This window comes from Numenius arquata, chromosome 1, assembly GCF_964106895.1.
Source record: "Numenius arquata chromosome 1, bNumArq3.hap1.1, whole genome shotgun sequence".
NCBI lineage: Eukaryota > Metazoa > Chordata > Aves > Charadriiformes > Scolopacidae > Numenius > Numenius arquata.
In genome coordinates this window covers 30820321-30833657 of record NC_133576.1, presented here as the reverse complement: position 1 = coordinate 30833657, position 13337 = coordinate 30820321, and the positions used below count along the sequence as shown (strand labels likewise).

The window sequence follows — 13337 nt, the reverse complement described above, 5'->3', positions numbered from 1 at the left end:
ACTCAGGAGAATTTAAGCAATTATGACCCTCTTTTTCAGTACATTTTAAAGCTCACACTGCATGTGAAGGTTCAAACTGTAGCAGAAGTCCTGTTTACCCTCTACTGCATGTCAGAGATGAGATTCAACATATATTAAGTTTACTTGGTTTTTATTTTAGATATGACAGTGATGGTTGGTGTCCGCCTTTGCCAGTTCAGACCTACCTACATCAGGGCATGGAGGATGAGCTCGAAGAAGATGATGATCGTGTCCCTACGCCTCCTGTCCGAGGAGTAGCTTCATCACCTGCGATCTCCTTTGGGCAACAGTCAACTGCAACCCTCACACCTTCTCCACGGGAGGAGATGCAGCCAATGCTTCAAGCCCACCTTGATGAATTAACTAGGGCTTACCAGTTTGATATAGCAAAGCAGACATGGTAAATGTTTGAAGGGGGCACTGCGGTCTCGGAAATAATAATTTATTCCTTGGTGACATAAATATCATCTGTGTTCAACAACATTTCAGTAATGTTTCCAAAGCAGTGAAATGGAAGGAGAAATAGCAAAACTGTATCTACAGTGGGAAGGCCTTAATCATTAGTAGGTGCTATTTAAACCATAATGCTTGGTAATGTGTTAAATCATGTAAAAATAAGATTCCTCTGGAGTTTTACATATATTCAACTAAGTAGTTAACACCCACCTACTAACAACTTCTATACAGTTCAGAATACTCTCTTTTCAGGCTAACAAAAGATACAAATTTTTTAGGATTTTCAAAAATATTGAGGTTCTAAATTCCTGGTTAAAAATAATGCTAGCCACCTGAAACAGCAATGTAGCAGCTTTCCCCCTGTGTTACATGAGAATGAAGCATTTGCATCTCTGACTGTAGTTTGAAATCCCAAGGAAATTTCTGATTCATAGGGAAAAACCTAGAAATAGCAGGAAGTTGTTAGAATGTACAAAATGGCTCTAGCCTTTTAGAGTGCTTTATGCCTATTTAAGGGAAGAGCAAGCAAATACCACAGTAACATTTCCCGTGCAAAACAAACAGAAGCAATCTCTTCAGGGACTGAAAAAGAACTTGTCAACTGCACCAGGCTGGGGATACGGTGAAGGTCAGTTGCTTTCTGGATGTTCCCTAAGCGGCAGTTGTCCTTTTACAACTTTTCTACCCAGACAAAGCCCGTGAATCTCAGAGGAGAGGAGCAGAGCTAGTTACCGAATGGCGTGCTGCCAGCAAAGGAGTAGCCTTTCTTCTCTGGTAAATAAAGCCACAAAGTTATTCAGCTTGAGCTACCATAAATAGATCAGGCAGGTAGGCAGGCGGTGCCAAATCAAAGCCAGCTGTTTTCCCTGGACACCTTCGAAGCCTGGAGGCTTGTCTGCAATCTGCACTCAATCAACAGGGTACTTTGGTCCCGCTGCAGCACCACGCTGCCAAGCACAGACCCCGGGCTGCCTGTGGGACAGACCCAAATCCCAGGCAGCAGCTAGACCTGGCCTATTGAAGGTAACTGACTTCTGAGCCATCACACAGATGCATACCCTGTCTCCGCAGTCAATGGCTACTGCATTTTGCAGCTGTTACCCTTTCTACACCCTACAAACCACGGGTGCCAGTCTGGGAGTGGATAATGTAGTAGGACTCTGTAGCAAAGCCTCTTGCAGCTGACAGGAAAGGTCTTGTTCCCTTTCTGGAGAAATGAAAATTGATTGGAAACTTTCATGATGTGCTTAGGAATATACAGATTTTAACATTGCTCCTGTGTAAGGTCACAGTAATTGAGCATGAAACTCTGAAAAAAATATAGAGGAAATAAACCCTATTTTCATACTAGAACCTTATAGCAGGTACTGGGGTAAATACTGAGAGTTGCAAATACAAGTTATTTTTGCAGTAGTTGTGACATGGCTGGCTAGATACATATCATGCTGTTTAGCCAATGGTGTGCAAAGTCAGTGGAAAGTCCTCCATTGTCTCAAGTGGAAAGGAAGAGTTCTTAGTTTCCTTTTCACATACTTAACCTGTTCCCCCTGTGTAGAGGGGGGAGGAAACACAACAAGATGAGACCTGTCAGGTAGGTTACTGTAGGAGTAACAGAAGAGAAATGTAGAGACCAGCCAGCTAGAAATTTAAGAAAGAGCACATTAGAGATTACTGGAACAGTACATAATCGTTATGGCCTTGATCCAGCAAATCACTTAAGTATATGCTTAACTACAAGTACATGAGAAATTGACTTCAATTGTTCTATCACATGCTTAACATTAAGCATATACTTAAGTATTTTGCTTGATTGGGAGCTAATCACACTGTTTATTGAGGGTTAGTTAGATGGTAGTGCCCTTTAGTACAGTGTTCTGAAGACTGCATAACTAAGAATCTGGTGGCCAGACAGAAAAGTATTCAAGAACTACTAATCAGAAGGGGGTTGTATATCAGAAGGGAAGCATTTTCTCTGCAAATAAGCTTCAGAATAACCAGTAATTTAAAACCTACACCAAGGTGGAGAGAGATTCCAGTGGTACATAACATTTACTGTGACATTCTCAGATCCAAAAGATTTACATTATGAAAAATAAAAAGCTGTTTGAATAAAGAGAATTACTGCACTTATCAAATGTAGGCAATAATACAGCACAAAATTTTCACTGAAATGATATTAGAGCTAGGAAAACAAACAGGTGACAGTTGTAATTTTTTCTGTTTTGTCCAAGCAAGAGACCAGCAGAATCCTGGATCCCATCCAGAGTGCTGCCGATTCAAATCAGGTCACGGCACCTCATGAACAGCCACGCAAGGATTCCCACGTGCCTAAGTTAGCAATTTCAAGCATGGTACATGCTCTCATGCCAAGGCCAGTCATTCCTGGGTCCCCTGGCACAGCTTGCTGTGTACCTGTAGTGCTGTGGAGAACGCTGCATTGAAAGTTGATGGTTGTTCTTTTCCTCTCTAGTCTCTCAGAGACCACACAAATGAAACTCCAATTCCTGTGCTTGCCTTTGGCCATTTAACTATCCTGTGGGTGGTTTTTATCTTTGTTTTTCTTTTTTTAATTGTGATTGCTGCATGCAGTAATTTCACACATGCATGCCCTAATACTGCTGCAATTAAATCAATTAAACTACTTGGAATAATGCAAAATAAAAAAGGCCTCGATGATAATAGGTTCATTGGACTTGAAAATTTCTTCTGTCCCACTGGTCATTTCCTCCTCTTTAGGGTGAGTTCTGCTTAAGGGTACTGAATCTGTTTAAGCAGAAGGAGTGAGATTTAATTTTGGCTCAAGGTGTAATTTGCAAGGTAGAATATTGGGTGAGACACTTATATGCTAGGTTGGGATTCAGAATTGTGTTTTCTGTGGACTTCCTACCTGATTTATGTAGCCTCTGTGTACATTGTTCCTCATCTGTAAAAGGACAATCTTGACGTTCCCCATCTTTCAGAAGGGGAAGTATCTATAAGACTTGAACATGCATAGCTACTCTGGTATTAGAAGCTATGGTGAATAACTGAACTGACTCTTCTTGAGTTTGACCTAACAAGCACGTTTTGTAAATCTGCTTCAGGACTTATGGGAAGGCTTATCTTCTATTCACCAAGTGGTACGAAGTCTCATCCATTCTGATGATGTTTTCCTGTTTGTTTGTGTAGGCACATCCAAAGCAATACACAACCTCCTCAGGCTCCAGTTCCACCCCTAGGATATGTATCTGGAAACCTTATTTCAGATTTGGAAACAGATGTTCCAGATGATGATGATGACGAGGATGATATTGAAGAAGAAACTGTAGAAATCAGTAGGCCACTAAGAGGTCTAGAGCATACTCCAGGCTCCAGTATGGACAATCTAGACAGCTCTGTGACAGGTAACCAAACACAGTTAACAGTGACACCAACTTGTTCCTAACAGTAAAATACATCATCAATCAAACACTTTCTAAGTGAAAATTTATTCCACTCTATTTCTGTAAAATTTAAAATGTGTTAATATTAAACTCTAAAGTTAAAGAAGGATTTGAAAATACTTTGCTTTGCTGCAAAATGATAAGAAAATTCATGAATTTTAAAAAGCTTTAAAGACTTGAAAGCAAACTCAATTATATCCTAGCTTTCATGAAAAGTTCACTCTACTGGAGAAGCAAGCCAGTTACACAAAAAGGAGGGGGAAGACTTTGGCTTAGGAACATATATTTCATAAATCAGGAGCAGCATAAAAATGCTGTCTTAAAGCACTTTTAGATATTTTGTTGAGTAAATTCTTTCACAGATGAACACAGGGAAGTTAAAAGACTTCAGAATAAGTGTAGTTAGATCAGCACAACGTTTATTTGTTGAGTCAATACAACATTTATGTAGGAAAAAGTGTATTTTGAACCTACTTTGTATTGCTGAATGTAGTAATTGTTCCTTTTCCATGAAGACATTTAATTATTCTGACACTCGTTCCTTCATTGCTTCTTGTCTTTTGCATGCCTTGGAAAGTTACAACACGGATCATCAAGGGGGACCTAGAAAGGCATGCTATACTCATGCACAGAATCCGACTGGATAAAATTGCTGTTGAAGAAATGTAGGCAGTGAAAAATATTTTTTTAAAAATACAGATTTTATATGGATGTAATGAACTTTTTGTAGGCATCAGCATATTTCCCCTTAGGTTAAACTTGGGCCTCTATATACCGTTCTGGATCCATAGAGTAGAGCTTTATTGGAGACCCAAATGTACATAGTGTCGATAGTCCATAAAAGCTAGTGGGTGCTTCCTCAGTCTTTGATCTCAGCAGAAGAACACTGATTGTTAGTTGTACCTTAAGGGAGACTCACTTAGTACAATTTACTACCATAGCACTGTTAAATTTCATCTCATTGTCCTGGACCTTTGAAATTCTAAGGATTTTGCACCCTTACTTAAACATTGCTATTCTGAAAACACTGCAGGAATTTGACAGTGACAGAGCATCAATACCTATAATTTTCTTCTTTTTCCCTTGAATTAAATAGTGTGTAGCTTAATCCCACTTTCCAGGTTTTCCTTCACCCTAGGGCCAGGCTGCTTGCCAATCTAATTAAGATTTAAGAATTGTATCTCTGCTGCTGTGATTTGAAATCCGGATCCAACTGAAGGCCATAGAGTTAAAGTTTAAATCCCTGAATTGAGAAGGTTAACTTATTAGTGCATAAGTACGTTAAGTCACTTCGCTTGAATTTCTAGTGTAATCTCCTTCGGGCTACAATTCTGCATATTTTTGCATATCTCACTAATGGCTCAGAAGCCTTTCCATTAGGAATGCAGTAAGGGTTTTGCACTGGTAATGCAGAAATAAATAAATAAATACAAAATCAGGTGGCACGATCTTTTCCATTTGGTATATATTAATATGTCAATGTTGATATATCTGTAAATCAGAAAATTAATGTTTTTCACATTTGCATTTTCACCTAATATTTTGGACCACTCTACATAGCTGTCCCGGTTTGAAGTATATAAGGAGTATCTGCATTTTTGCTCCAATTCATAGACTTTTGTGCTTATTACAATTTCTCCTTTATGAATATCATTCAAGCTTGTTCTAATAGTTTAAAAACTTGTTTAATTATTGGATTGTTAAATGTTTAATTATTGGAGTGTTAAAAACTTTGCTGGTGTATTTTTTTGGAAGAAATTGGGCAGAACCTGGTAACATAGGCTGGGAGTGTACTTAGGGTAATCTAGATGCACTCTCGCTCATTTCCACCACTATCTTGATGTGACCTCATTCAGCTGAAAATTAAGGTTTTGCTTTTGCTTTTTCTTGTTTAATTACTAGCGGGATCTGTTCCTTGATCTGGTTCACCGCACGGCAAGGTGTTTGCCAGCACTGCAGGAAGGGAACGTGCAGCTGTAAGGGAAGCAAAATGACAGACTGCCCCATAGTGTATAGCCAACGCTCAGATTGACTTAAAACAATCACGGAACTATAACCTTACAAAAATACAGCCAGAGCATTAGTGTAAATGATCTGTAAAATGGCAAATTCTCCAAATAACAAAACTACTTATGTTTTCCTCAGTTGCTATATAGGTAAAACCTCGATTTTCTGAGGGCTTGCTTTAGGCTTGTGTTTTTTTCTGGGGGTGGAAGGAAAGTGCTTATTATACTGGGCGAATTGTTTCAAAAGAGAATTTTAATTTTTTTGTATCTGTTCCTGTTGACTCTTCCAGGCTGCATTTACTGGTGTTAAGAAGGGTATATAACAAATTGCATTCATTGTATCTAAGCTGTTTCTCATTCTTTAATCTGATTGCTTTTAGAATGCTGTAGAACAACTAAATTGTTCTTTCTTGCACTGAGAATATATAAGCTACTTCTTTTCACAGGGCTTGTCGTGACTTAAATCAGTATTTTCCTAGAAATTTATATACCATGTTTTCACTTCTTTAAACATATTAAAAAATGGAGGCAAATGAGAACAGCTGACCCAGATGAAGCAATATTTCTGTTCATTTTGAAGCGTGCGCTGTGAGTTAAGTGTTTGTGAGAAATCTAAATTGACATCCCTCGGTCCAGTCTTCCTCTGGATGGAGTTGCTGTAGGGTGAGCAGGGCAAGTTGCTTCACCCTGTACTGTTTCCATGCCTCAGTGATGACTTGAAGATACCCACTCTTGGAATGAAATGGTACTTTGTTCTTTATGGCTGAGCCGAGACCAAAGTTTTCATCCAATTCCAAATGTGGGATTCTCTGAGGGGGAAAACTGGCACTGTGTGAGCTGAGCTCCAACTGCTAAATTCCTCTGAAACCACAATGTTGCTCCTTTAAACTGTTTAAAAGTCAGGTTGTCTTCCAGGCCCTTGAGTTTTAGTTACAGCTAACTGAAGATTCAGACAAGGGTTTAATCTGCGCTATTAAGCTTTTCTCTTTGCAGGTGGCAGAGACATAATGTTGACATGTATAATAATGTGAAAAGAAAGGAGGAGTGCACAGTAACTATATCTTAACATTTTCCAGATATTGCAAAGAAAACTCAAGGAGGGAGGTTTAGATTTGAACGTTTATGGGATGGAACATGAAATTAAGGCCAAGGTTTTGCTTCATTCCCAGCATGGTTTGTTAGGATACCGAGTTACTGATTCTGATTTTTTTAAAAAGAAGAAAACTGAAAAGCAGCTGTAAAACTTCTGCTCACTTGACTTTTAATTCACCGTTATTCAGGGTTATCTGAGCTTTCAGAGACACAATGATATTTTTTTTTCTTTTGCTTATGTTTAATGTTTGGCTTTATAATGAATTGCTGTGCAAAGTTATGGCATGAATGGTCATGAAGAGTCTGTTATATTATTCTACTTTAATAGACTTAATTAATTGCATATGATGACTGTATAAGAAATGAATTTCCTTCTCACTGAAATTACCCTAACAACAACAATAGATTTTTTCAGATCAAAGTATTATGCTTTTGGGATTTTCTTTGCCCTCTCCTTATCTTCTCCTTCCCCAGCACCACCAGCAAAGCTTGTCATGAGAGCTGTTCTATCTTCAGTTCTGGTCCTTTTGACTTAGGGGAGAGCTACACCCATTAAGTAGCATGGAAATTATAACCAGCCCTTTTCTACCTAACTGATACAAGCTGATGTAGGTAGAGAGATATTCTTGTAAACAGTGACACTGCAAATGGATAATTATTTTTTTTCAATAAAATTATATAGATCTGAAATTAGAAAGATCTCCATGTGTTGTATAGCTCAGCAAGGAAGAAAATCCCTTATTTGGCATGTTTTACTCTTGATTAAAAGGATCACTGATCACTGTCTGTATGGTAAAAGTTGTTCATTCATTGTGTCTGAGCACAAATGGAATAATTCTTGAAAATTACACAAAATCATTTTGATGAGCCATATTTTACCATGGCAGAGTTCAATATTTATATTGATTTGTTTAGGGATACCTATTGCAAAAGATTCTATTTTATTAGCATTTAGACAGATTGCATTTAATAGGAAGAATGTGGTTCATGGATTAAATGTGTGCTCAGAAAATAAGAAACTGCTACTTTTTGTATCTCATAAAAATGGTAATGCAACAATTAGCAGGGTCATATTATAAAGCACAGACTTTACTCTAGCTTAATGGATCTAGGGATATGCATTCATCAGCAACGATGGATTTAGCATAAAATGACATGTAAATGAATTGATGACTGATCATAAATTAATTTTAGTGCTGAAGAAGTAATAGAGACACAGCAAGATGCCACTTTATCATAGTATTTTACTGCTCAGCAACATTTGAGCAACTACTTAATGTTCTGTGTGCATTTCTTTTCTAACAGCTTGAATAAATTTGAGAAAATTTTGTGCCTTTCAGCAATATGGAACACAAAAAATCTAGAAAGATTGAAAATGCAAACACAAATAAATTTGGCTAAGTGACATAAATTAATTTTTCATTAAATGTTTATGAAGTGCATTAATTATAGTTGGACCTGTGAAGTGCCAAATATGTATGTATGATCTTTACCTCCTTTTCTTTAGTGTTTCCTGCCCCAAAAGAAAAAAATGAAAACTTAAGTGTTTATTTCAGGTGTATACATTTAAATATTTGGTCATTTATAGTGAAGTATAATGTAAAGTATAGAACCAGGTCTAATTTTTAAAGTGTGATCATACTTGTATTCTGCATTCAGCCCCTTCTATTATTCTTTCTTATAGTAATGGTACGATGACTATTGCCCCTTTTGTTCCATCACTTCCACCAAAATCAGTGGACATTGTTTTTTTGTAATCATGACAGTAGTCAGATATATCCAAAAGAGGATAATGTTTTTCTCTGTACAAAGACTAAAGGAATTCTGTAACTGATTTCAGTTGAAGTAGCATCAGTCCCCGATGACTTCATCCGTACTTCACAAAGCTAAGCATTCTAGCCCTGTTCCATAAAAAAGCCTGCAGAGGAGCAGGAGCTTAATATTAGCATGTGCTTAATGGTCTTGTGAAGAAAACCACATAAGCATACACATACAGGTCCCAGTGACATCATTTGTTAACTTAAAGCACGCACATAGAGTTTGGTACGTAGAGAAAAGCATCTAATGGGTTGTTGTGAGCAGCTTTTACTTCACAAGTGCATTAGATTTACTTTTTTAAGTAAAGCAAGAGTACACTTTACAAAGAAAAATAGCATTTTTATTGCCTGCAAAATTCCACTAAAAGCAGTAGCATGCAGTCTACAAGAAACTAGCACCTCTATTCCCCTCACCTTTCGCTGAGAGCAAAGAAGCTTTCTGTTTGCATTAGCACCAAGAGATATTTTATGGAGCAAGAAAACAGAGTTCAACTTTTCACAGAGTTGATTTTGTTCTGCATAAAGCATTTACTGCTGCTGTCAGCAAGAGTAAAATTTACAGTTGCCAGAAAGCGTAAAAACTCAAATGTGCTCTTGGAAAACACATAGTGAGCTGCATGTAAAGGAGACACTAAAAGCCTATTTCATTCCATTTCAAAATGCATAGTTGATCTGAAAGGGACGTCAGCATCTCTTATTCTGCCTTTATTCAGAGAGAAACAAATGTGCATCTGATTTGGAAAACAAGAGGCCAGTGGATGCCTTTAAACAAGCAGTCACCATGTGTGCTATGTTAACACAGCTGTGTGGTAGCCTGAGGTGCCCGGGCTGGGCTCCAGCATTCCCATGCCTACTGGGCAATGTCCACACCTCTGGAGGACAAAGCAAGCTGGAGTTTTACTGCTGCAACTTTTGGTGGGGAAAAAATTATGCAGGGAAACTGAATAGGTCAGGAACCAGTAGAAATAATGTAGAGATTTCTCCTTTAGCTACATGGTCACATACAGCTGTGGGTGCTGTATATGTCTCATGGTAGCTTGCTGACTTCAGCAGTTACAAGGAGTTTTTCCTCTGCTTCCAGCAACCAGATGTATCGTAGAGTCATTGAATCATAGAATGGTTTGATTTGGAAGGTACCTTCAAAGATCATCTAATCCAATCCCCCTGACGTGGGCAGGGACGTCTTTCACTAGACCAGAGTGAAAGATGCTCAGAGCCCCATCCAACCTTACTTCAAACACTTCCAATGATGGAGCATGGATAACTTCTTTGGACAAGATGTTTCAGTGCCTCACTACCCTCAGTGTAAAAAATGTCTCCCTTGTATCCAATCTAAACCTACCTTCTTTCAGTTTAAAAACATTGTTCCTTGTCCTGTCACTACAGGCCTTGGTAAAAAAGTCTTTCTCCAGTCTTTCTTATAAGCCCCCTTTCCATATCGTAAGGCCGCAGTAAAGTCTCCCTGGAGCCTTCTCTTCTCCAGGCTGAACAACCCCAACTCTTTCAGCCTTTCTTCACAGGAGAGGTGCTCCATCCCTCTGGTCCTTTTTATGGCCTTTCTCTGGACCAACAGGTCCATTTCTTTCCTGTGCTGGGAACCCCAGAACTGGATGCAGTACTCCAGGTGTGGTCATTGTTTGCTTTAGTTGTAAACTGTGTTGACATCCCAGTAAAGCTCACATCCCTGTGTTGAGCTATGCTTCCATCCTGACAGGCTGTGCCTCCTAACGTGGCTGCTGGAGCAGAGGAGAAAGGGAAGAAATCCATGGGCAGAGTGTACTGTTCCTAGTCTTATTAACGCTTGCTGTCCATGGGAATGCAGAGGAGTTCTGGAATGGGGCTTTCCTATAGAGTTAGCCTGAGAAATTGGCAGTCTGATAACAACTCTCTACTGATAATTAAAATTTAGCTATTTTTAGAAAAACCTGGCATGTATATCAGTGTGCAGTACAATAGGAGTATGCACACACATTGGAGAGAGCATTATGGGCTTTTACAGATTTTTAGTATATTTCATAAGTAAAATGTGGATTTTTTTTTTTTTTGACTGGATGAACTTAGTCCAGCCCTTCAAAGAGTGGATGAAAAATTGAAAGTGTTCCTAGACATACCCTGAAAGCCTCCCATCCAAATTATCGTGTGTATTATATGTTGTGTAACAGCTGAGTGACTGGTTAGCAAATGGACAGACCAACATGAGCAAATGGAAATTAAAACCCAAGTTCCTTTAAAACATCCATGGTCTTGTGCTTGTGATAGTTGAAAACCACACCTATTCTGTACCAGTATGTTTTTATATGTCTCTATGTAGAGAGTAGAATTTATCATATAAAACCCTCAGGCCCCGAAGCTAACAAGATACATGTTAAATTTTTAGTACCCAAGTGTCATCCTTTGATATCTGTAGGTCTAGTTATATTTTTATGTTCCAGCTTGTGCTTACATACTTTGCAGAATATGTCGATAAGTGATTGTTTGAAAATGTCCTCAGCTATAGCATTTCATTTTCTTACATCTTCATGAAGTGTTTTATCTGTAGGATCTCTTTTCATACATCATCAATAACTGTTGCTAAGCCTTTTTACTCTCCATTCTCTATGATGTCCTATTGCACTTTGTTAGTTCAGAAACTGTCTTCTCAGAGGAAATTCAGTTTTAGCCTTCCCTTGCTGTTATCTAGGCTTCCTTACATCTGTCTGCATTAGGTCGAGTCTGTTTGGAAAATAACAATTTTATGTGTGCTCTTGGCAAGCAGAATCAAATTCTGTCACTCTCTGTTGCACTTAACACACTTTCTGCCTGTCAGACCTCTCTAGACCTCTTCGGTTTCTTTTCTTGTGTCTTAGGAGTGCATGGACTTTTGTTATTATAGCCTGCCACTTTGCTGACATTAAAAGGTTTGGTCACTGCAGCATCACAAAATAATCCATTGTTCTTGGGCTTTGTGGTGCAGTGTGCTACTGACTGAATTCCAGTATTCATTTATTGTAGTCATGACTTAATTGTGCAGGCTATTTTTAATATTTGACACCGCTGTTAGAAAATTAGCTTATCAATTTGGTACTAAAAAGCATGTCATTATTGATTTACTGGTTAACAATTTTGAACACAATAATACTTTCTTGGACATGGATTTAAAAAAGGCTTTGAAGAACATGACTGACACTGCTACACATCTTGTGTGCATTTACATAAATTCAGATGTGCTAACTGTATAGTTAGGGCTATGATGTATCTCTCCACGTGTGTCTTCATATCTTTGAAAACCAGTTCTCCGCAGATTCTCATGGATTCACTGGGGGTTTTTTTCAACATTTGCATGCCACTGTTTTTAAAAAGCAAATTTCAGGTATTTTGAGATAGGTGGCTGAGCTATCTCAGAACAATACACTATGTCTACATAGCACCATGCAATGCCATGCAGCAGCGCAGGTCCCAAAAGCAGTCTGGTAGCTCTGCACCTCAGCTGGACTTGGTGCAGCTTGGATCTCGGCCATTAGCATGGCTGCCCTGTTCCTGGAGCAAAGCTAGGTACTTGGTGCTACCTACGTTTCCTTTGCCTCTTGCTCCACTGCACAGTGTAGAATTACTTTGTGACATTTACCCATGGTTTTTAGAGGTACAAAACACATCATCTCCATCTGAAGCCACAAAACAAACAGAATTTCAGTACTTCAAAAAAAAATCTGAAATGAGCAGTAGCTTTTGAAAATATATTGTACTGCCACGTTAGGTAGCTGATTGATGCTTCATGCATCAGAAAAAAAGGAAATATAAAAAGAGTAAATAAGATTAATCCTTGCTTCACTATTTTGCTCTTTACATTTTAGTTATGTTAAGATTTCTATATTTCTTTAATGTGCTTTTTCCGGTATCTGGTTTTCTGACTGCATTTTTATGATGTTATTATCACTTTCCTCTCCTGCAGTGGTGGTAATCCATAGGTAAAAGGTACCATGAGGCTAGCATTGGCTTAGTGACTCAGTATTAAATTTGAATATATTTTTGCTGTGCTGTTGAACGTTCATTATTTTCAACCTTTTAAAAAAGTAACTAATCTACTAGAATGAACTACTTTAGGTCAGCTTTCTCCAGGCCATTAAAATTGCTTATCTATTTTAAGGTTTTGACTGAGAAAATGACATAATGCCGATCTTGCTCAGGACAGCTCTTGAAACCTATGTCTGACTTCAGCCATATCTACCAAGATTTGCACTTGTGCTGTCTTAAATTAAGACTGCTTTTTGCAAATATCAAACCGGATATTGATTTTTAATAAGTCAAGTAAAAAAAAAAAATCACATTCATTTCAATCCTAGGGAAAATCTATTAATTTTCAAAAGAATTTATTATGGAGCCTTCATATTTGTAGAGAATATGTATCATTTTGTTTACAGGATCAAAGTAACATGGAGCAAGCTATGAATGAGATCCCACTTAGCTTTGATAGTGCTCTTTCATACCAAGTTCTGCCAGATAAACTTTGTGGTTTCCGTTGTTAAGAGGGTCTTGAAGCTTTAGAT

The 13337-nt window shown here is 38.2% G+C and overlaps 1 protein-coding gene across 1 annotated transcript in view; it reads left to right on the top strand.

Annotated features, from left to right (window-relative positions):
* The window catches only part of ROBO2 (roundabout guidance receptor 2), a 440334-nt gene extending 436587 nt beyond the window's left edge, over nt 1-3747 (top strand). Inside the window, exons 23-24 of the mRNA XM_074148172.1 lie at nt 161-402; nt 3671-3747. Of these exons, the coding sequence (XP_074004273.1) occupies nt 161-402; nt 3671-3747 (319 nt within the window). The remainder of the gene's footprint in view (nt 1-160; nt 403-3670) is intronic.
* The last annotated feature ends 9590 nt before the right edge of the window (nt 3748-13337 follow it).